This window comes from Fusarium phalaenopsidis, assembly GCF_050370095.1.
Source record: "Fusarium phalaenopsidis strain FUZ10S chromosome Unknown contig_32304, whole genome shotgun sequence".
Classification (NCBI taxonomy): domain Eukaryota; kingdom Fungi; phylum Ascomycota; class Sordariomycetes; order Hypocreales; family Nectriaceae; genus Fusarium; species Fusarium phalaenopsidis.
In genome coordinates, this window is record NW_028145404.1 from 2,404,357 (window position 1) to 2,427,255 (window position 22,899).

General features: G+C 55.4%; 10 protein-coding genes across 10 annotated transcripts; 6 read left to right on the top strand and 4 right to left on the bottom strand.

The window, feature by feature from the left end:
• Positions 1-919: 919 nt before the first annotated feature.
• Positions 920-3,439, top strand: LRP88_10017 (diphthine--ammonia ligase; the record flags this gene model as incomplete). Its single annotated transcript, XM_083246490.1, has 1 exon — positions 920-3,439. One exon carries the CDS (start codon positions 920-922, stop codon positions 3,437-3,439), a length of 2,520 nt encoding a protein of 839 aa, XP_083097603.1.
• An 86-nt stretch (positions 3,440-3,525) lies between these two features.
• Positions 3,526-4,622, bottom strand: LRP88_10018 (NADP-dependent oxidoreductase domain-containing protein; the record flags this gene model as incomplete). Its single annotated transcript, XM_083246491.1, has 3 exons — positions 3,526-3,914; positions 3,969-4,514; positions 4,568-4,622. 3 exons carry the CDS (start codon positions 4,620-4,622, stop codon positions 3,526-3,528), a joined length of 990 nt encoding a protein of 329 aa, XP_083097604.1.
• Positions 4,623-6,029: 1,407 nt separating this feature from the next.
• Positions 6,030-7,480, top strand: LRP88_10019 (uncharacterized protein; the record flags this gene model as incomplete). The annotated part of the gene is made up of 3 exons (XM_083246492.1): positions 6,030-6,224; positions 6,611-7,070; positions 7,125-7,480. 3 exons carry the CDS (start codon positions 6,030-6,032, stop codon positions 7,478-7,480), a joined length of 1,011 nt encoding a protein of 336 aa, XP_083097605.1.
• Positions 7,481-8,016: 536 nt separating this feature from the next.
• On the top strand, positions 8,017-10,359 carry LRP88_10020 (uncharacterized protein; the record flags this gene model as incomplete). Its single annotated transcript, XM_083246493.1, has 6 exons — positions 8,017-8,501; positions 8,566-8,797; positions 8,847-9,896; positions 9,964-10,123; positions 10,208-10,268; positions 10,338-10,359. 6 exons carry the CDS (start codon positions 8,017-8,019, stop codon positions 10,357-10,359), a joined length of 2,010 nt encoding a protein of 669 aa, XP_083097606.1.
• Positions 10,360-12,755: 2,396 nt separating this feature from the next.
• LRP88_10021 (uncharacterized protein) lies at positions 12,756-13,199 on the top strand (the record flags this gene model as incomplete). Its single annotated transcript, XM_083246494.1, has 1 exon — positions 12,756-13,199. One exon carries the CDS (start codon positions 12,756-12,758, stop codon positions 13,197-13,199), a length of 444 nt encoding a protein of 147 aa, XP_083097607.1.
• An 824-nt stretch (positions 13,200-14,023) lies between these two features.
• On the top strand, positions 14,024-16,138 carry LRP88_10022 (uncharacterized protein; the record flags this gene model as incomplete). The annotated part of the gene is made up of 1 exon (XM_083246495.1): positions 14,024-16,138. The coding sequence occupies one exon, from the start codon at positions 14,024-14,026 to the stop codon at positions 16,136-16,138; it is 2,115 nt and encodes a 704-aa protein (XP_083097608.1).
• A 566-nt stretch (positions 16,139-16,704) lies between these two features.
• Positions 16,705-19,062, bottom strand: LRP88_10023 (metalloendopeptidase; the record flags this gene model as incomplete). The annotated part of the gene is made up of 1 exon (XM_083246496.1): positions 16,705-19,062. One exon carries the CDS (start codon positions 19,060-19,062, stop codon positions 16,705-16,707), a length of 2,358 nt encoding a protein of 785 aa, XP_083097609.1.
• Positions 19,063-19,528: 466 nt separating this feature from the next.
• LRP88_10024 (apolipo protein O-domain-containing protein) lies at positions 19,529-20,414 on the top strand (the record flags this gene model as incomplete). Its single annotated transcript, XM_083246497.1, has 3 exons — positions 19,529-19,555; positions 19,613-19,702; positions 19,779-20,414. The coding sequence occupies 3 exons, from the start codon at positions 19,529-19,531 to the stop codon at positions 20,412-20,414; spliced, it is 753 nt and encodes a 250-aa protein (XP_083097610.1).
• Positions 20,415-20,775: 361 nt separating this feature from the next.
• Positions 20,776-22,099, bottom strand: LRP88_10025 (tRNA-dihydrouridine(20) synthase (NAD(+)); the record flags this gene model as incomplete). The annotated part of the gene is made up of 2 exons (XM_083246498.1): positions 20,776-21,899; positions 21,958-22,099. The coding sequence occupies 2 exons, from the start codon at positions 22,097-22,099 to the stop codon at positions 20,776-20,778; spliced, it is 1,266 nt and encodes a 421-aa protein (XP_083097611.1).
• Positions 22,100-22,446: 347 nt separating this feature from the next.
• On the bottom strand, positions 22,447-22,899 carry LRP88_10026 (uncharacterized protein; the record flags this gene model as incomplete). The annotated part of the gene is made up of 1 exon (XM_083246499.1): positions 22,447-22,899. One exon carries the CDS (start codon positions 22,897-22,899, stop codon positions 22,447-22,449), a length of 453 nt encoding a protein of 150 aa, XP_083097612.1.

Genomic DNA, 22,899 nt, shown 5'->3' on the forward strand with positions numbered 1-22,899 from the left:
TCAAGAGGGCATCCCCAAAGGGGGCAGACTCTCTCGCCCGAGATTTCAGTCGGGAGTTTCGATTGCGATCTCATCTGGCGCCCGCCGCCAGCTGGATAGCGCTCCCTTTCGGGAGGGGACAGGTCGCTCATTACTGTGCAGGGGGTTGCAAATCACTCTGTCGATGAATTTGCCTCCCAGCGGCGACCTTCTTCACCAAGTTACTGAGTGCCTGAGCTAGAAGTTGCACCGGCTTCGGGTGATCGCCGCCCCGGAGGTATTCCCCGCCAAGGAGAGGATCCGGAGCCGGAGATGAGACGAGATGAGACGAAAGAGACGGGGCGGGGAGATTGCGTCAAGGACGGGATTGACATGGTGCAATGTCATTGATATTGGCATCGCCAATTGACACTTGGAGGCTTGACTTCCGGCTGGTCAGGATCAGGGCCCGGCTGGGGCTCCGTGACGGCGCCGTTGAACTTGCTGGGTAGCCCGGTACATAGTACGTGCTCAATAGAGGCAAACGATAACACCCCATACAATCAGTGAATAGCTCAGGTCCGTGAAGGTTGCAGACAGTCCGGCCGTGGTCCGTGATGAAACATCCATGGCGAGCCATGAATCGTGGAGCAAGCGCAAGCTAGTGGACTCTCTACTCTAATTGCTTGAGCCAAGACTCCACCAACGACTCGGCAGCAACCTAAAAACCTCCACACCAAATGAATACACACCACGCTATCGATACTCACCTACTCGTGCACTACACCAAATACCCGCAAGCGAGGCAGCACGGCACGGCGAGGGAAAGTGGAAGGCAATCTGAAGACGCCCGCCTTCTGGATCATTGCCTTTGATCACCAGAGCCTCATTTCCCGGCTCCGGCTGCTCGGACAGACACGCCACTCGCTGCAACGACAACGAAACAAACGCCCACTAAACCATGTCGTCGGACGGGCTCAATGTCATTGCTCTAATCTCGGGAGGCAAGGACAGCTTCTTCAGCCTGATCCACTGCATCGAGCACGGCCACCGTGTCGTGGCCCTCGCGAACCTGTTCCCGGCAGACCAGGACGGCAGCCAAGAGCAGGAGCACGCCCTCCTCGTCCAGGAACAGTCACCATCCCGGGGGCAAGACGCCACGACTGAGCCCGAGACCAATCCTCGTGCGTCGTCTGCGCTGCCATCTCCCGCGGGCCTTCAGGTCATCGACCCGGGTACCTGGGCGGCCCAACCGGATGCTGAGAACCATGGCCATGGCGAACCTGACAGGGACCTGAACAGCTTCATGTACCAGACGGTCGGTCATGAAGTTCTCCCCCTGTACGCCGCCGCGACTGGACTGCCGCTCTATCGCCTGCCCATCGCTGGACGTGCGGTCCGCCATGAGAGGGACTACGACGCGACGACGACGGTCAACGCTCAGGACAGCGACGAGACAGAGTCCATGCTGCCCTTGCTCCAGGCCATCGTCGCCCGCCATCCCGAGGCCAATGCCCTCTGCGCTGGTGCCATCCTCTCTACCTACCAGCGCACCCGCGTCGAGTCAATCGCCCTGCGCCTTGGCCTCACGCCCCTGGCCTACCTATGGCAGTACCCGATCCTGCCACCCCCATCCGCAGCCACTGCCAGTGACACCCAGCTACTGGTCGATATGGCCAACGCCGGGCTTGAGGCACGGATCATCAAAGTCGCCAGCGCTGGTCTGGACGAAGACTATCTCTGGGAGCGGGTATCCAGCGAGGCAGGGTCCCGGCGTGTCAAGAGCGCGCTGCGCAAGTTTGGCGCAGCTGAGGGCGCAGCGGCCCTGGGAGAAGGTGGCGAGTTCGAGACCCTCGTCGTCGACGGACCTTCGCGTGTCTTCAAGAAGAGGATCAACGTCCCGGACGAGGGGCGGAAGATCGTGCGCGAAGGTGGTGGTTGCTCATGGCTCCTGTTGGGGGGCGCACGGCTTGAGGAAAAGCCAGATTCTGCACAGGCACAGGAGCCGACAGTTCGGATCCCTGATCTGCTCGATCCTAGGTTCCAGGCCGTGTTGGATGAGCTGCTGTCTGCACCCTGGGCAGCGCAGGAGACCAAGCACGTCTCTGCCTCTGCGAGGCAGCCAATGCCATTCGCCGCGGGTGCAGGGACTGCAACTGCCGACATCGATCTTCACCGCTGGTCCGTTCTCCCGGATCTGCGCACGAGCGAGACGTCGATCCAGGAACAGACGGTGCAGGTCGTGGCGAAGATCAGGAGTCTGGTGTCGGAGGCTTCCATCGACCCCTCTCAGATCACAAGCACCATCATTGTGCTGCGGCACATGTCAGACTTTCCAAAGGTCAACGGGGAGTATGGAAAGCTGTTCCCAAAACCCAATCCGCCAGCTCGAGTGACCATATCCTGCGGCGATCTGCTCCCGGACGGTGTCAGCATCGCTGTGTATCTTACTGCCCCCGTGTCTCAAGCATCTGACGACCGCAATGGCCTTCATGTCCAGTCGCGGTCCTACTGGGCGCCTGCAAACATTGGTCCCTATAGTCAGGCTATAGACGTGCCCGTTACGATCCGTCAGCAGGCGACTGGTCTTCGATGTATCTCGATTGCAGGACAAATTCCCCTGATTCCAGCCACGATGCTGCTCCCGGCCCCCTCTGAAACCTCGCACGAGCTCCAAGTTGCGCTCTCTCTGCAGCATCTCTGGCGAGTTGGCCAAGAACTCAAGATTCAGTTCTGGACAAGCTCAGTTGCCTACTTCCCTCGGGCCACTTCTCCTGATGAGATGCAACGCAGCGCTCAGATTGCAGGGCATGCCTGGAAGAAGGCTCACGGATCTCCTGATGATGATGAGGACAATGACAATGGCCCTGATCCTTGGGATCTGAAGTACAACCCGGCTTACATGACGCTGGCAGCTAATGATGAGAAGCCCGCAAAGATTCCTGACTGGGAGGTACTCACGCTTCGTCAGCAGAACGAGCCTGACACTTGTGTTCCGCCAACCTTTGCCGTTGAGGTTGAGGAACTGCCCCGGCAGTCTGACGTGGAATGGCATGCTCACAACGGGTTGTCGAAGGTGGATGATGCAAGCCTTGTGATGATTCCTCCTCCCGAAGTCGGGATTCCAGGCTGGAATGCCTGGCATGCGGTTGTGCAAATGGCAAACGGCACTGTGATATACAGTACTCTGGCCTATTACTGTGACGAGGCATCTCAAACCTTCACACTGGGAGGATTGGAGGTGGACATGAGCAAGGCTCTCGACGAGTCCATCCGTCAACTGCGCCCCAATGAGCCGGAAATCAGTCTCAACAAGCCTTCTCTTGTCTATGTTGACGCCACTCAAGTCAAGTCTTCATGGGAGCAAGTTGATGTGCCGACGGGGTTGGCCGTCATCCCTTGCCGGTCCATTTGGTCGCCTACTGGACAACGGATAGCGATTGTCGGCTTGTTTGAGACGATTTTGACACAAGAATCATGATGATACGAAGATATGAAGAAATGAAAAGCATTTGTCTATCTAACTGGTTTCCTACTCATCACTCTGCTCTATCTTGACTGCCCTAACTAACCATTCAACAAGTCCATGTGGGCGGCAGGGTATCGTTCACCGGCCGTCGTAAAGGAAGCCATGATCTTGTCGATGCTGGCCATATCGTCATCGGTCAAGTCGACGACGGTTGCGTTCTCACGGATGCGGTCCGGGTTGGTGGAGCCAGGGATGGGGATGATCTTGGGCATGCCGGGACGACGAGACAGGGTGACGAGCCAGTTGATGGCGACCTGGCTGGTGGTGCAGCCCTTCTTCTTGGCGATGGCCTCGATGGAGGAGACGAGCTCGAGGTTCTTGGTGAAGTTTTCACCCTGCCAGCGAGGGTTGATGCGGCGGAAGTCGTTCTCGGGGAGCTCGTCGAAAGACTTGATCTGGCCACCGAGGAAACCTCTGCCAAGGGGAGCTGAAGTTGTTGGTCAGCTTTGTGCTATCAAAGTGAAGGATAGGGGTAACTCACAGTATGCGAGAACAGGAATGTCGAGCTCGCCACAAGCCTCGAGAAGACCGTTGGTAAGGGGCTCTGGGGTGAAGAGCGAGACCTCAATCTCCAGAGCGGTGATGTTGTACTTCTTGGCAGCACTGCGAAGGGTGTTGACATTAATCTCGCTGCACGAGATGCCGTCAATCTTGCCCGCCTTGACATACTCGTCAATGGCAGCCAGAGTTTCTTCCTCATAGTCCGAGTTAGGATCCTTGCGGGCGGCCTCGAACTGGCTGATGCGTCCCACAGGGCCCAGCGTCTTCAGGCAGTTGTCGATGCTCTCGCGGACGCCCTCTTTGGTACCGCGAGGCCGGAAATCGCGACCGAGGGCGCCCTTGATGTTGAGGACTATGCGGTCGGCGTCGGCGGGGTACTTCTCAAGGTATCGACGCATGAGGGTCAGGGAGTTTGCGTCAGGGGGGCCGTAGAATTCACCGCCATCGAGGTAGTTGCAGCCCGAGTCGAGGGCGGCGCGGATGGCAGCGAAGGCGACCTCGTCCGAGAGGGGACGCATGGTGAGGCCTGGATAAGGTGTTAGAGAATCATATTGGAATTGGGTATTGAGGGAGTAGTACTCATGAGGCCGTAGCCGATAGGGCCGACTTCCTTTCCAAGAACGGTGTAAGTCATGATGGTATGAGGTTTGAGATGTTGGTGGAGTGTGGTTTGGATTGTTGTTTGAGATGATGATGTGTTAATTGAATTCTGGAAGAGGTCTGTATACTGTCTATTTATCCTTTGCGATGTCCTTAATAACCCCAGCCTTATACCATCGTCATTGTTGCCCTTGCACGATCTCCGAAGCAATACACGAACTCGCGATACGGAGTAAAGGCACGGAGTAAGAACATCGCCCTCCGAACATGAATTACTTTCCTAAAAGGGAATATAATTCTATTCGCGTATTTGAAAGATCCTTAGAGCCATGAGGTTTCCCATACCATTGTTGTTGTTCCATGACGATGTCCGGAGTTTGACACGGAGGTAAAGACACCGAGTTACCGAGGCTTTGGATTGTTTTCCTAAAAGGGTAAGCAGTCAAAAAAAGCGGAAATCGCACGGGAAAGTTTGAGGCGAGGAAACGCCGTGGTTAACTCCGAATGTCGCACGGAGCCGGAGATTATTAAGGCGAGGAAATACGGACGAGACACGGGAGGCCCTTTTAGTTGGATACGGGCCATCGGCGATTTACAAATACAAGAGCATGAAGCTAGAACACCGCCAAGAAGACAAAGGGAAGATGTCAGATTCTGCCTGGACTCTCTTTCGCGCATAAGGGTCCTGGCTGCTGCATGCCGCAGCCAGACAGCAATTATCACTGCTCAGCCTGTGGGAGTGGCAGGGTGCCTTGCGTTGGTGTGCATCACGGGAGTTGAAAGGGTCCAATGGGTGGTGGTGTGGTGAGGTCAGATGACGAAGGGGTTGAATCATGAAGGGTCTGTCATCCGGGGTCACGGATGTGAGATGAGGTATGTGTAGCATTCATGGCATTTTTGAACACTTTCAAGGTGAAAAGTGAAGGCATTCAGAAAAGATATTGACTATGATGGCATCTAGGTCGCCGAGTCGTCATTTTGGTGCTAGCTCGCTGACGTGCTCATGGCCCAATCTCGTGCCATTTTCAGTCCCCTACCCCCAGAGATCGGACTCGGCAGTGCCGCATCTAAGAATCGTCCCGCCTCTCCAGGCGTTCAATTGAATGGATGGGCCCTTTATTGATCCTCTCAGCGCCTGTAGCGCGACCCCTCGTCACAAGCATAAGAGGCAGATCCATGGCACCACAGGCGGTTCGGGCTCCACTGAGACGGGACCCATGACTAGAATGGAGCCCGCGCTGGCGTCACGATGGGAGCACCTCCAACTTTTGAATCTCGAACTTGTCAACATTTTTTTCTTCTATCTCTGTCCCTATCTTCCCCTCAACGCCCGTCAGTTCCAACTGCCCCGTTGTCCGCCTTTGACGCCACCTGCAACCTTGGCGGCTTTATCTCACCAACCGCTAAACACGAGCCTGCTTCCGTTTAAAAGATAGCATCGATGGCTGAGGACGCTGCTCCTCATCCCGCAGCGCCGGACCCTGTGGTCCCCGCCTTGACGCGCGAGTCCACGGGACAAAGTGTCTCGGGAAGGACGCCTTCCAATGCCAATGACAATGCATCTACCAGTGTCAGTTTCCAGCTGAGCGGCGGCAGACGCCAATCGTCGAGTGCGCGCATAAACGAAATACTCGAGGTAAGGTTCCCGTCTCTTTGATGTTGGTTGGTGGTTGCATCTGTTGTTTGTCTTGCGCAAAGATAAAAGGATGTACCTCAAAACCCTCAATACATCCTCTATCCATGCCCGCGTGAATATTAGAGCGTGACAACTTCTTCTCCTCTTCTTGCGTCTTTCATCTCGTCGCGCTGTGGCGCATGTGAACCCCCCTCACCCCCCCCGGCCATCTTTCCCTGCTAGACATAGCTCCCGATAGATCGGCCAAAGCTCGCGTGCTCGACCTACCTTATCCTTCTTTTTCTTCCTTCTTTTTTCTTTCGGACCTACGATCCTCGATCAAGCTTAATCCATTAGCCAAACGTTGGAAAAGCGAGCGCTGACCAGGAGCTCCGCCTCTTGAACAGAACGCCCGCGAGCGCGCCGAAGCAATGACCTCCGGCACCGCCTCCCCAAAGTCCCCCCGGGCTCCCGGAAGCCCCATCTTCCCGCCCCGGACCAACTCGGCGGTGAACCCCATCATAGAGGATAGCAGTGCCGACGAGGCCACTGGCTTCATCGCCCACACCCCGCCGCTCAACTACAACTCCGTCACAACCACAACCACAACCACAACCACAAACAATGCCGCCGTCACCTCGGGCGCCCGCGTGCGCAAGACGTCAACCCGGAGCACATATCGGTCAAGGCCGGCCTCGCAGCATCAGAGCTCCGATGCTCACCCTCCTGCTGCCCCCGGCATGACATACTCACGGCAGCCCGAGCCCGAGGACAAGGGCCCATCATGGTGGCAGGTCCAAGCCGAAAAGTTCCAATCCATTGAGCTCGAGAACAAGGGTAGTGTTGCTCGAGATCACCTCGCCATTGGTACGCCCACCTCCTGAATCTCAACGCATCAAGTCTCTAACAATGACCTCTTAGAACGAACGTTCCTCGCCTGGCTCCGAACTTCCCTCAGCTTCGCTTCAATTGGCATAGCAGTAACACAACTCTTCCGACTCAACACTTCCCTCGACGGCGGCGGCATCGACGCCACCAAGAACATGGACACGCTGCGCCAGATGGGCAAGCCTCTGGGTACAACGTTCCTCGGCATCAGCATCCTCACCCTCTTCCTCGGCTACAAGCGTTACTTCCAGTCCCAGCATTGGGTCATGCAGGGCAAGTTCCCGGCCAGCCGCGGCACCATAACCATTGTCGCCTTTGTCGCCTTTGCTATCATGGTGGCCTCGCTCGTGGTCGTGATTGCTATACATCCGTCCGAACGGGAATTGTAAACTCTTAGTGTTTTTGATCTTTGGGTTCGCCATGAGTATTGGTTTTATAATGATCTCTTGGAGCTATCTCGGTATGAAGATGGGAGCGTGGATGCTTGGAGTTTTTTGCTTGATATTGCGCTCAAGTTTTTTTGCGCAGCGTGATTACAGTATTGGTATGGGAACTGAACTAAACTGAACTGAACCGCATCATGACTTGATACCAGCGGAATGGTTATGCACCTCGGCGCTGTTTGAGGCCTGTACGAGAACCAGAATGGTCAAGTTGAATAATGGATATTGACGACATTGCAAATATTGAACACATGTTGAAAATCATGTCTTCTATTGTGCTTAGTTCTCATGATGTTGATCTCAAATCCTTCCCAACAAGGCAGGCAGACGTCAGAGCTTGGGCTGTGGTGGGGTCCTTCTCTGGAGCTCCCCTCATCACACCCACACACATGAAATCCCACCTTTCACTCATACACACCCTCGAACACTTTTGACACTCCAACCTTTTTGCCCTGTCCATTCCTTTTAGAGACTCGTACATCATGGCACCCGGGATAGAGCCCCTCGACGTCCCCACCTTTGCCTCAACCCAGCTCGCCCTCCTGGATCAGGAGCTTCAGACCGAGATCAGTGAGACGAGCACCCTCATCTCCAACCACAGCCCCACGGGCCTCCAACGCGCCGGCCTGGCCTTGACTAACCTCGTCGTCTCGGCGCAGCGTACCGGTTTCGGTGGCAGGACTGTTTTCGAGCTCTCGCCTGACGCTGCCACCGCCCGCGCTGGTGCCGAGGGCGAGCTTCCCGAACATGGTCTGCGCACCGGAGACATTGTCCTTGTGGCTGAGCAGCCCGCTGGGAGTGCCAAAAAGCGCGAGATCAAGGAGCTGGAGAAGAAGGGTGCGAGAGGCGTTGTGACAAAAGTAAGTCGTGGATGGATAGGCGTTGCGCTGGACGAGGGAAAGGATGAAGTTGCCTTCTCAGGAAGAGTCTGGGCCGTCAAGCTGGCAGATGAGGTGACGTATAAGCGGTATGGTTAAGCTCCTCTTCTGCCCACTGACTCCATCTCTCATATTGATATTGATACTGCCTAGGATGAATCAAACGATGGAGAAGCTGCAAAAGATGACTGAGTCGGAATACTCGAGCTTCATCAGAGTTCTCTTTGGCTTGTCGAGCCCATCACCAGTCGCCCAGGATCTTACCCAAGATGAAAACGTCGGTCAACTCGACTGGTTTGATCCCACCCTCAACGATTCACAAAAGGATGCAATTCGCTTCGCCCTGGCTTCCCGTGAGATAGCCTTGATCCATGGCCCCCCTGGGGTGAGTTGACCAGGCTTGCTAATACATATTACCTCACTGACATCTATAGACCGGCAAAACTCATACTCTAATTGAGTTGATACTCCAAATGATCAAACTCGGCCACAGAATCCTTGTCTGCGGCCCTTCCAACATATCTGTCGACAACATTGTTGAGCGACTTTCGCCTCACAAAGTCCCAATCCTTCGACTTGGTCACCCTGCCCGTCTTTTGCCCTCTGTTCTAAACCACTCTCTAGACGTGCTCACCCAGACATCCGAGGCTGGAGCCATAGTGAAGGATGTCCGGTCCGAGATGGATGCGAAGCAAGCCTCCATCAAAAAGACCAAGAGCGGTAGGGAGCGCAAGGCTATCTACGCCGACCTGAAGGAGCTACGTAAAGAGTATCGTGAGAGAGAACGCCGTTGCGTTAGTAGCCTCATCGACGGAAGCAAGGTTGTTCTCGCAACGCTACATGGCGCCGGTGGTTTCCAGCTACGCAACCAAGAGTTTGACGTCGTCATTATAGACGAGGCTAGTCAGGCCCTCGAGGCCCAGTGCTGGGTTCCCTTGCTGTCGGCACAGAAGGTTGTCTGTGCCGGTGACCATCTACAGCTCCCTCCCACCATCAAGTCGTCCAACACAAAGGTCAAACCGGCAATCAAAGATGGTGTCAAAATCCCCAAGGGTGCCACCCTCGAAACCACTCTGTTCGACAGGTTGCTGGCCTTGCATGGGCCTTCCATCAAGCGCATGTTAACTACGCAGTACCGAATGCATGAGAGCATCATGCGCTTCCCCTCTGATGAACTATACGAGTCCAAGCTAATCGCGGCGGATGCCGTGAAACACCGCCTCCTCAAAGACTTGGATTACGACGTCGAGGATAATGAGAACACCAATGAGCCCCTCATATTCATCGACACACAGGGCGGAGACTTTCCAGAGAAGAACGAGGAGGATGACAAGGATGACCCCAAAAAGGGTAGAGCAAGCTTACACGGCGAGAGCAAGAGCAACGAGATGGAGGCTGCCCTCGTGCGACAGCACGTGGAGCAGCTCGTCGAGGCCGGAGTCCGTCCGGAAGATATTGCCGTCGTGACCCCCTACAATGCCCAGGTAAGTTGATTGTCTTGGACACATCATGTCTTTGTGAGACGTAGGCTGATACCATATCAACCCCAAGCTCGCCGTACTAGCTTCGCTCAAGGACAAGTTCCCCGGCATAGAGCTAGGCAGTGTGGACGGGTTTCAGGGCCGCGAGAAAGAGGCAGTCATTGTGAGCCTCGTCCGGAGTAACTCTGAAGGCGAGGTCGGCTTCCTTGGTGAGAAGCGCCGTCTCAATGGTGAGTTTGAAAGACCCAATTCCGGCCATTTTCAATACGCTAGGTCGGACATGATGGGGCCGTCACTAATGCAGGAGCGTCTAGTCGCAATGACACGTCCCAAGCGCTCGTTGACAGTTATCGGAGACTCGGAAACCGTTCAGAGGTAAGCGATAGCCACTTTTGCATGCTGGGCCTCAAAGCTGCAGCCTCCGGTTTGACAACCACTGCGCAGATTGTTCCAGCTGTCCACCTGAGACGGAGCACCGCTAATATGTATTACCTGTGCCACAGAGGAAGCAGCTTCTTGAAGAAATGGATGCAGTTTCTCGAAGACAACGCCGATCTGCGGTACCCAGACGCGTCCACCGTGACACACCAAGCTTGAACGTCCTTCGAGGTCCAAGCTCGCCGAGATCACCGGGAAGCAGGGACCTGTCAGTCCTTACGTCGCATCGTAGGAGACTGGAGAGGGTATCAACAGCTTCTGTTCTGGAAATCATTCGGCCGATAACCCGACTGTCGGCCGTCAATTCCAGTCCGCTGTTCTGGGTCGCGAAGCTGTTGAGGAGACAAGCAGAACGGCTGACCTTAGCTTCTCCTGAAACTATGCCTAGCTCGCCGTTTCAAAGATGGCTCTGATTCCAAAGATAGTGTTGAGGCCGCCATTCTAGAAGAATTAGGAAAGGTCCCTTGTCTGGGGCAGCCTATCCTCCGCCTGTTCGTGTCGTATCCTTGATGGCTGTGAAGGCTTTCGGGGTACGGGTAGCTTCTCAAGAAACGCGGTCGCGACGCTGCCACCAGCATCCCTGCATTGTTTCAGGTCACTCACTGTGGGACCGGACCGTGGGGGACGAGATCCCTGCTCCGTTTTTCTCACTGCAGAGCACCGATGGAGTATCTTGAAGGGTTCTTGAGCAACGCCGGAGCGAGAAACCTTTGGCCGAGCCGTGACGGAAGAACTATCAAAATTGGTCAACTAGAAAATGGGACGCGGTGCAAGGTGACAGCTAATGTGAAACCCGGCGTTCTATCAAGCACAACAGAATTCCTGTCTTGTGCAAGGGAAATCGAGCAACCTTGGATGGTGGAAGACGACCATTCCAGTACAAACGTGATGGGAACAAAGTTGCTCACCAAGAATCGCGCATCCATCATGTCTCTCGAGCAAGGTGCGGTCCCGCCATGCCACTAGCTTCGCAGGATACAAGAGCGCCGTCGTGTCAGTTTCAGGGACCCCTTGCCCAACGGCATGCGACGCTGTCGAGACGCATCTTTAGTTTTGACAAGCCATTCAGCTCCGGGCTGTCAAGGTCTGAACGCTCAGTCCTCCGGTGTCGTGCTGCGGAGGAAACGGTAGATCAGCGGATCTTTGGAGCAGGAATGCTCCTTGATGCTGCATGGCAGACCAAGGTGAAGCAGAGATTGTCGGATACTCAACTGTCCAGCTGATTCGTAGGGACGGTGACGCGAGATCCCTAGCGCAGAGTTGTCATTGATTAGCAGCTGTCATATAGAGCGGATATCTCTGATGCGAGTTGTCAGTCAGCTTGATAGGTTGTGTTGGCATCCAATTCTGGTTAAAACGGTGACAACTCACGATATGCTCTTCAGCCGCCATAAGGCTGCGATGCTAATTTAGTTGATGATGCAAGCAGGCATTGAAGGGCTCTGACTTGCTGGCCCAGACATGCATGGATTGAGGTGGTGGTCTCCATGCCAGTATGTGACGGTTTTTTCCCTGCACAGTTGGTCACAGGGGTCGACCTGTAATCAGCCTGAACAGTTGGAAACCAGACCTGTGGCGATGCCTCATGTGTTAACGACTGCCAAATCAGAGCATCAAGCTGGGATATCTGGGCGTCGAGTTGGAGGGTGGCTTTCCAGTTAGGAGTTATGCTTGCTTTTTACGGTGGCACTAACGTGATGCAAGTAAGTCGAGCTCAGACCGCGGCACTAGGACTAGCTGGCGGAGGAGCCTCAGCGGTGCTCCAGACCGGGGCGGCAGATCGTCAATCGTGTGTGGTTGCTTTGTCTGTACGGAGTAGCTCTGATACATCCGTTGTCGAGCACTTGAGATCTCGCCGTCTTGTTAGCGAGAAGAGATGAAGGCTTTGAAGATGAAGATCGAGATTGGTAGAGAGCAGGTCCCTTCCCTTGGCAGACCTGAGGCAGCAACTTAGGGCGTCCCGAGATCGGGCAACCCCAACTCCGAAGCACCTGCCTCAAGCACGAACCTGGCAAGCGCAGCCCGTATACAGCAAGCACCTCATTTTCCCGTCCATCTTGACAAAGGAGAATGATCGTCACCTGTCTTCCGTCTTCAATTCTCACCCGAAATGAATGTGCTGGCTAATCTTGGAGATGACGAACGAAACGACGGCCCAGACATTCAATACAATATTGACATGACAGTCGATCAAAACTAAGACGGCACCGTATTTGGCGGTACGTGCCTCGTGCATACCTAGTACGTGAACCCAGGGACGCGATAATTGGCCTTTCTTTAGGACATTGTACAACAGGCTCATATGCAACAAGCACAACTCGTTTGCCGCTGCTGGGCGTACAGAAACCAATGGAGCTTCTCTAGAAGAAGAACTGGGTAGCATTTTGCTGACAATCGTACAAGGGAGCCCTGCCTCCCCCCAAAATGCCCTGCACTCGGCTGCGAGCCACGAGGGAAGATGGATCCCGGCCCGCTGAGGCCATTCCCCCCTGTCAGATGCCCGTCCGTAGTCGAGACGAAGTGACCCAACGACTCAAGAAACCCAAGGGACACAAAGACGCCAGGGCTCGTGCGCTGCGATCTCGAAGCCTGACCCTGGCCCTCGTTGGACTTGGCTTCAACGGAAACGTCCAGGGCCGCTGCTTTGCCTGTTCTGTCGACAAGACGACACGCCATGGGCCCGCGGAAGAGGGCGACGCCAGCCGCATTCTGAGCGATCCCTGTCTTGGTTCTGCTCAGGTCAACGGCGCTGCTGGCTCTCGGGCTCGACACATGGCAAGCTCTGTCCACCAGCTTCTGGTGATGAAGATGCGCTCCATCCCCATCCCCATCCACGGCCCCACGCGACCTGCCTCTGGACCTCTCTAACGCTGCACGCCGGAGGCTGGCATTGGGTCTTTGGAATGGCAATCCCGTCTTGATCTTGTTCACCGCTGCGACTGACGGTCCTGCAAGGTAACATGGCCTGCTTTTGCCAGACTGACTACCAATGCGAATGCCATTCCCCCCGCCTGGCCCCTGGTCACCTTCGACATGCCTTGTCGCAGCCCCCCTTTCGTCCCTCCTGGTCATCCAACGTGGCATTGAACCTCTCCTCGCGCTCCAAGAGCCCGCAAGTGGTCTGGTCCCGCAAGGCTCAAGAGCGGGTTCGCCAGGCGTGCGTCTCATGTCTATCCTGCTGACCGGACATTAATAGGTGCCAGCCGCCCACTTGGACCGCTCCAACACCGTACGTATTTGTTTCAAGCCTCCTCGTCCTGTCCCTCCGTCTGTCTGGATTTCTTCTCGCCCTTCCTGGACAAGGGCGAGTTGTATCGATCGCAATGCCATAAACCCGCCCGTTCCCTATCTCCCCACACTCCTTTTCCTTGTTTCACGTCGTGTCTTGCCGTGCCCTTGAGGCGACGCTCGAGCTTAGCATTGCATACGGTACCTACGCACATTGCATTGTCGACTACGAAATGATAGGCCTGGCTGCCCGGTGTAGATGAGCGCACGTATAGAGGGCCTTGGGATTCCTTGTTGACCACTTCTTCATGGATATTTGCCGGGGCATGCCATCTTATTTCGCCTTCTGATCCGCTTCACCTTTCTTTTTCCACTTCTCTTCTGTCGTTTCTCGTTCTTCTTTTGTCGCGTCGCAACCTTTTCTCCCCATCGGTATCTCGCTGGATTCAGCCGCGCTTCTCTCGATGAAGAAGCCGTGGAAATCGACCCCCAGCGCTGGCGGGAGTGCTCGGCCTCGCACCGGTCAGCACTCCATCCGTGGGAGGATATCAGGTCCTGTTCCTATTCCAACTCCGCTAGACGATGAGTTCCCTATTCGCAACCCCGGCACCAGTATCGCAACGCCCGTACGAGCCGAGTTCCAAGAATCGCAAGCCGACTCTATCCAAACAAGCAGGGACCGCCAGTTCAGATCTCCCACCTTTCCGGAGCCTCGCCGGAACGGTCCCCAGGCTTTTCATGAACCGAGGTCACCAACTTTCCCCCGAGCGCCTGGCGCACCAGCAAGGCTGCAGAAGGCGGAGCCCTCTAACAACGCAAGGCACTCCTTCGTCAGTGCAGATGCTGTCCATATAAGAGACAGGCTAGATCGCCCCCAGCGCAAACAGTCGACCCTTCGAGGTGCCCTAGGAAAGCTCTTTAACCGCAAGAAGAAGGCAAATGGCGGCGATAGCCCCAACAATACCGATTCAGAGACTGGCTCAGCACCAGCACCGGCACCGCCACGCCCAGAACGCTTCCGCCGCTCAACAGGAGAGGGTCCTCGGCCAGAAGACGTAGTGCCAAGTTTAAGATCCAGAGAGAGACCGGATCCCAGGAGCCGGAGTCGGCCCTTCCCAGGCGCCGAGTCGAAGCGATCTGCATCTCTACCCATCACTGAGTTTGACCGAGCGTTGAGATCTCACTCTGTCCGCCCAGAAGATGTCCGAGCCATTGAGAGCGCACGCAACTCTCTCAGCGCCGACTTTGGTCTTAACCAGGCACGAGCGAGCGCATTGAGGGTGCGTGAGAGTCACCTGGCGGGGCTTTCACCGCGACCTGCAAGCAGCCACGGCCGAGAGAGCCGGCAAGAACAGCATGAAGATGATCCCGACGAAATTGGACGCGCAATTACCAGTGACTTTACTGGAGTGCGGCGAAGATCGCGAAGTTTATCAGGATTGCCAGAGGCAGAGGAAGACCGTGGTAACACTCGCCGGCGAAGTGACGAGATCAGATACTGGAGAGAAAGTTACGACCCGGCATTCATGTCACCTGTGTCCTCCGATCACCCAGAGGTTGAAGATACGACGGTAGTTGCGGCTGAGACAACACATACTGTCGAGGAAGAACCTGCGGCGAAGGCGACCGCGGAACCGTTCCACTTTGAGCCCTTTGTCGGGATGAATCAGGTGGCAGGCATGAAAATCACACAGGCTGCGAACTTGGAGACACGGATCAACAATCTCGAGTCCAGGGTCCATCGGTTGGAGCAGGTTCTCGACCGAATGTGTGACACGGTCCCCAGCTGGCAGTCGCAGACGGAGCACCCAGACCGACCAGCACCTCCTATCCCAGTTAGAGGCCATGGAAGCCGTTCAAGGGAGTCTCCGTTGGATCAACAAATAGACCCGATCAATATAGGTGTCGCGATGGGCTCCCGGAGCTCCAGTCGATACCGGTCTGAGACAGCTTCACAGGCATCGAGCCACGAGGAGACTACGTTTCTTGACCCGCATGCGTCCGGTCAGGGTGAGGACATCACGAACCGACCTACATCAACAGCGACCATCCGCGGAGCAACTAGCCTTCCCAGCCTATTGAAAGATGCGCCTGGGTCATTCACAACAGACCATTACACTAACCTCCTGGCCCTGATCCACACAGAGCGTTCCGCCCGAGAAGCCTTAGAGGCACAGGTGAAGAGACTTGGCAACCAGCTCAGTGTCTTGTCCAATTCAATGGTGATCCGGGAGACGCGATTCGACCCCCCTCCGACGGCAAAGTCTTTCGGCGATAGATCAGCATTTGACCACGATGACGAAGAGGGCTTCGGCTCCTTGGTGATCAACACGCATTCACAAGGGCGCCATGTTGACCCTGAGGACTCGGGCATCGGGACTGGTCATGGAGACGAGAGCGAGTACTCGGAGTCGTTCGAAACTCCTCGTGAGGAGGGACACAGCTTCGGGGCGTTTGGAGAAGACTTGGACAAGGCGGACCAAGCACAGACAAAAGCAGCGAGGACGCTGTCATTATCCCAGCTCACGATGGGCAGAGGCGGCCAGAGTGCCTCGCAACATACACGGCGCGTCATTTGACGACACATACATTTACGTTAAACCAGCAGACCTTTTCATTCAGCATATATCCGATTCTCTTTGCAGCCAGCCATGCTCCCTTTTGAGACGATACCCTCTTGTTCGATATTAGAGGACAGATGATTCATGAATCCTATCTTGTGCGAAGACGGCTTCGTTCTCGACCTACCTACCTATTTATTCACTCGCCTCTACACTACACTGTCCTACTACTTACAATCCTTCCATCTCTCTGCTTGTCACTATAGCGTGCATCTGCACAGTTCTCTGAACCTTTTCGAGCGCCATCGTACGCATCCTCTGATTTTATTAGTTTTGACTTGCTCCCACATCCTATCCCGCTTCTAGGTGTCATGGTTTGGCGTACAGGGTGCTTGGACTGACTGAGCGTTTTTGGGCCTTTGGAACCACAACGTTGGCGGATAACGCCTATGATAGTCCTTAATGAACAAACTGAAAGCGTCACCATTTTGGGTAGCAAAGACGCATTGTATCTGTCATTTCTACATGTTCTCCTCGTAACAACATGTAGGTTTATATATGAGTGTCTATATGTGCATCAACATCTATGGGTGATGGTCGTCCTTGATTCCCCAGCTTCCGACCAAGGCCATTGACTTTTCATCTCCAGGAGCAAGCCTTTCATCCTGGAGCGTCTCAGCCAAGCATGTCCAGGGGTCGCGGCCACCTCCCCACTTCAGCAGGTTCTCCTTGAGCCGTTCTCCGTTCTCACGGCTGATGGCAGCGCCATTATCGCCAGCCTTGAAGACGACACGCCAAACACGCTCAGCTAGGACACGATCAAAGAGATAGCTATAGTAGGTGCTTCCGTAGCTGTGCAGATGACCAAAGAAGCCCTGCCAACAGGTGTTGGGAGGGTCTTGGGGCCCATGGGCGAAGCGGCCCTTGATGTCATGGAAGACGGCTGTGGAATCAAAGCCTAGGTTTGCAACGTCGGGGGCGTGGTAAGCCTGGTCAACCATGGCGAGGATGATCTGGTGTTCGGTATCGATACCCTCGAAACGCTTGGTGAGACGGGCTCGTTCAGCCACGAGCTCGTAGGGCAACGGCTGATCCGACCTCCAGTGACGAGCAAAGAGAGAGAGGACAGTTGGGTCGGCGGCAAAGTGCTCCATGAGGGTCGATGGCAGCTCGGCAAAGTCGGTAGCACACCGGGTGCCCGACACGTTCTGGAAGCTTGTCCGGGCGAGGATGGAGTGGATGGCATGGCCCATCTCGTGGAAGAGGGTCTCGACGGAGTGGAAGGACAAGAAGGCCGGCTCCTTGGAGTTGTCACTCTTGGGAAAGTCGCAGACGAGGGCGATGGTTGGGAGCTGCTTCAGCACACCATCCTTGGTTGAGATCTCCATGCCGTCGTTGGCAGCCATCTCAGCCGACTCAAAGGTCGGCGCATCACTGTCCTGCTCAGCTGCAATCTCGGCGACTTCGCTGGGGAGAATCTCGCGAGAGCATCTAACAGTAAAGTGAGCTGGGTTTGGTGACTTTTGTGGGCGGTAGAACAGATCGCAGTACAGGACGGCCACTTGGTCGCCCTTGTCGTCAATGACATCAAGTCGCTTGACGTCTGGGTGCCACGTCTCTCCGGGGAGGCTTTCCCGCGGGACGAGGCGAATGCCGTAGAGACGGTCAAACAGCCTGGACAGACCCTGTATCACTGTTCCCACCGAGAAGAATGAGCTCAGTTGATCTTCTTGACGCTTTCGAGATCTCATATCCGCTCGGATCTTTTCCATATAAAAGTCCCTATCCCAGGCCTGAAGTTTAGAGTCTGGGATGTTGAGCCTATCGCGCTTCTTCAACACCAACTCCCGCAACTCGTCCTGGATGATAGGGGTGTTATGGTCCCTCAAGGCCAAGAGGAACTGCATCACTGAGGCAGGTGATTTGGCCATCATGCGGTCCTTCAAAGCCATGTGACCATAGCTTTCAAATCCTGCCAGCTCTGCAAGCTCGCCCCTCAGTCTCAGCATGGCCTCGAGATATTGGATCGTTTCACGAGATGCGGTTCGCTGGGCGAGGTAGATCTCTTTTCGAGTATCCTCATCGTAGACACTCTGAAGTGCGGCTGCCGCCTCTGATCCAAGAGTAGGGAGTGTAATCTCAGAGCGAACCTTCAGAGTCGCCGCCAGACCAGGATAAAGGCCATAGAACTTGTGAGCAGGTAGAGTTATCTGCTTCCTCTCTGGCTGCATTCCTTGCACAAAGGCCGAACCAATTTCACTGATACGTGATGATAGATCGACGAATCTGTCCCGTGAGGCCTTGGGTAGATTGACTGCTGACTTCATAAAGTCCAGCTTGAGCTGTTCCGCCACAGTCTTTTCCTCCTCCGACCACACCTCTGTGACTTCAGGCATGGCCAAGGCCTGGCTGAGTTGGTCGCTCAAACCAGTCATGGTGTTGAGCTGGTTCATGTACTGATAGACCAGCGCCCACGCATTGGCGGCCGCATCTTGAAATCGGGGGTCCGGATGCGTCATCCGAACAAAGTCTGAAAGGTCCAGGACTCGGCAGAGCAGATCGCTAAGCCTGTCCAGGTCGCGGACAACGGCCTGGTATTCTTGCACCGAGGAGGCATTGAGAACCCTGTGAACAATCTTGGTCGCCCGTTCCAGGTTTGCCTTGGCGAATCGAAGGAAGCCATCCGGGCTGGTGAGATATCTATTCTTGAAGAGTCCCTGGCTCTTCTTGAGGCTGAATTTGGGGAAAGATCTGCTGGTGGGAGCGTCGAACAGACTGCGCAGAACAGCATCATCGTGAGCAGAGCTTGCTGAATGGTCGACCGGAGCGCTCGGTGAAAAGGCCTGGGCCACGGCGGAAACAATCCCTCGTCGCTGAGGTTTGGTCGCATATCGAACGCATCGAGTGCAGATCCAGAGGCGGCTGCCCCTCGAATTCAGCATTGTCGCTTCGCTTCGCTTATAGAGTCGCGGGCATGGGGCAATATCGACCAAGACGATGAGAATGAATGGCAAGGACGGAAAGTCGGGAAAGAAGGAAGAAGAGGCCAGCTGAGAATAAAATGGGTAAAGAATTCAAAACCTGGGGCAAATCTGTAAAGCCAAGCAAGTAATTGGGGCTTGCAGCTGGCCCTGGAGGTCGGGTTTTCCGGCTTCGGCCCCTGCCTTCCTTCCATCTTGGGCGCGGCACTTCCATCTGCCTCAGTACGTACTGGACTCGGGCAGCCTTAGTCATCCATTCCCCGGTCTCAACTTCACCTTCCCGTAGATGCCCCACTCTCAGTGGCCGAACGGAACCGGATGGGATTCTCCGCCCTGGATTTTCCGTTGGTGATGATTGTGTCTAGCAACCGTCGTCTGCCTCGATCCCGCGTGACGTCTTCCCATCCACTCGTCAATTGAGCGCACAATGGCTTCACGAGTGGTGTTCTCACGGGTTGGTGACCGAATCCAAGCTTGGACCGAGCTTCTTGATGCTAATTGACTCGCACAGCGCTCCCTCGCGCCGCTGGCGACGCTGGCCCTCGGCGGCATGGCGCTCGCTCCGGCCACTGTTTTCGCCGAAGGTCCCAGCAGCCTCAAGGTCCGTTGCCTTTCTTGTCGTCCCGATGGGTGGCTTGGATAGCTCATGGAGCGTCCCCCTTCTGACACCATTGCAGCGAAAGCCCATCTACGACGACTTCGAGATCCCCAAGCCAAATCCCGCACCCGTGACACCACCACCCGCTGCCGCCCAGCCCGCCGAGCCTGTCGATGAGGAGGAGCCCAAGGCCAGGTCGCCGACCCCTACGGACCGTCTGGCCGTCCATATTGGAAAGGCGCGTCTGGCCTTGTACGAGTACGCTGTGGCCGCCGAGAACAAGGTCAACGAGACCATGGACTCGGCCTTCAACCTCGAGCAGTCCTTCACCAGCACCATCGCCTCTCTGGCCCCCTCCCGTGAGAGCGGCGAGCAGCTCATGCCCGGCGCCATCTACGTCCTTGTCGCCGCCATGGCCGGCAGCATCATCACCCGCAACCGGAGCATCGTCCTCCGCGCCTCGCTCCCTCTGGCCCTGGGCATCGGCGCCGGCTGGACAGTGCTCCCCGTCACCATGCGCAACATCTCGGACCTCACCTGGAAGTACGAGCAGAGGTTCCCCGTCGTTGCCCAGTCCCATATCCGGCTGCGTGAGAGCATCCTGAATGGCGTCAGCTTCGCCAAGACCCACAGCGAGGTGAGTGTGCGATATGTCGACGAGAAGGTGACGGACGCGAGGGAGGCTGTCGAGGGCTGGGTCCAGAAGGGCAAATAACAATTTATCCATGGAAGCCATTAAAAAGCGAGATGAGATGTACCACCACATAGAGTTCCCGAACAATCTTCATTTGTATCAACGAGCCTCTTGCTGAGAGTCGATGATTGGGGTGTGTTGTATTTATCTTAAAAAGGGCCTCTGTGCCAGGCCGCCGTCCCGCCGTGACTGATAGACGTCTATTGTCTTTGGAGCGATATATAAACCATACTGAATAGGTACCTCGCTCAAACGCTGAGCCTCTAACCCCCTAAATCGTGATCCTTAACTCCACAAATGCGAATATGAGCTGCCATAGTTGAACCAGACGCCCCTGACCTTCTCCTTTCCATGTGTTGGGTTCCTTTTGCTAGGAGATAGCTTATGCTACCTCAGCCGAAGCGACTTGGGCTACCTCTGGAGCTTCAGCCAGCGTGGCAGGCTTTCGCTCGGACAAGGCCTTCTTGCGCTTCTGTGTCATCTCTTGTCTCGACCTGCCAGATTGTCCACCAGCTGCTAAAGCACTTGCATTAGCCCTGGCAGCAGCCTTCTTGGCAGCTTTTCCCTTGAGAGGCTGGTCGAGGCCACGTTTGGCGTCGATATGGATGGCATCGTCCATATACTTGTCAAGTCCCAGAGCCTCGCATGTGCTCCTGTAATTCTTGCACTGGTTGACGGGCTGGTAGAACTTTGACTTTCCGGGGACCATCTGGGCAAGGAGGAACTTGGAGTTTCCGAACCGGTTGTCGACATCAATCGCCGTCTTGACGTAGTGATCAACAACCTCCTCCCAGGGAGCCAGTCCACCATCCGCCTGGCTCCGGAAGCAGCTGGGGTTCTTCTCGGCGGCGGTTGCAATCATTGCGCCATCAGCGCCAAACTCCTCGGCGAGCTTGAGGCCCTCGTCTCGGTTCTCAACATCACCATTCATGAGGCACGCAACGCCGTATTCATGACAGACCTCCGCGACCATGCGGAGCTGCCCTCGGATGGCTCGCTCTCTGGGCCGCATGGGTGTGGTTCGGCAATGCACAGTCAACCCCGTGATGCCGGTGGCACAGAGCCTCCGCACAAGCGCCTCAGTCTCGGCGGCCGTGTCGAGGATTCTGATCTTGACGCTAATCCCGATCTCGAACTCTGGGGTGATGTTCTTGACGAGGGCCTCGAGGATGGCGCACAACTTGTCGGGGGTCTTGAGGAGGGCTGCGCCCATGCCTCCGCTGGTGCTGAATGGCTTTGGGCAGCCGGCATTGACGTCGATGCCGGCAACATCTGCGGCGACCAATCTGGCTGCCTGCACGGCGCGGTCGGGGTCTGCGGTGCCAATCTGGAAGATGAGCTTGTCCTTCTCGATCTCGGGAAGCATTCTGTATATGATACTTTCTTTAGCATCGGCAGGAGGCTCCTTTTGGCCCTGAGAAGAGAGCCGGAACCATTCAATAGTCTTTGAGTCCTCGTTGAAGCGTCGAGATGTCCCAATCATGGAGTAGTCCACAGTCTCAGGACCTATACACGAGACACGACGTCAGAATAAAGATTACATTGTGAGGCTGGGGTTACTTACCCCAGACAAGGTCCGCGCCATACTTGAGGGCGAGCAATCTTGAGGGTAGTTCGCCAGAGCGAACCATTGGCGCAAGGACAACCTTGCCACGGTAATCCACGCCCCGAGGGGGGATGGGCACTCTCTTGACTTCTGCGGCCATGGCTTTTCGTATGAACTGAATGAGCATGCCGGTGTCTGGCGAACGAGTGTTTACATGTCCCGACAGATCTTCGGCGGCGACTCATAAATTGTCGCGGCCGTGATGGGGGCAAAGTAAAATGTTTATCTTATCATATCGATAAGAGCTTACGTGGGGTGAGTACCCAGGTACCTATCTACAGTGGGTCTCAAAAAGTAACGACACATTCCGGGTTTCCCCGCCGTATCAGTACCGCCACCAAATGAGACTACATCTTCAGCGCCTTATTGCGCAACCAAATGAAGGCCAATTGCATCGTATTATATATCAATCTGTAGATAATTGAGAGCTGCATTTTTTTTGTGTATCTAATATTTAGTATACCAGCCGTGGGCCCGCACAACAGCCTGCATCCTTTGCTTCATTGAGTGGACTAGGTTATCGATGACTTCCGGTTCAATCTCTTGCCATAGCTCGATCGCAGCTGCAATAAGAGCCTGCTTTGCTTCGTCGGTCTTGGGCATGTATGTGAGCTCCGGATATCGCTTGCAGATCCTCTCTTTGAGGATTGCCCATAGGTTTTCTATGGGGTTGAGGTCCGGGCTGCAAGGCGGCCAGTCCACAACCTGGGCCCTCCGATTCTCACACCACTCATAGATCCAGTCTCTGACGATATGGGCTGTAAAGGTGCTGGCGTTGTCGTGCTGGAAGTAACTGTTCCTTGTCACGATCCGGGGAAGGAATTGCTGCAAGCACTCGAGAATAATCCTCGCAGTTACTCCGCCGCGAGGGCTTTCTGGATCGCCGGCCAGGGGGACCAT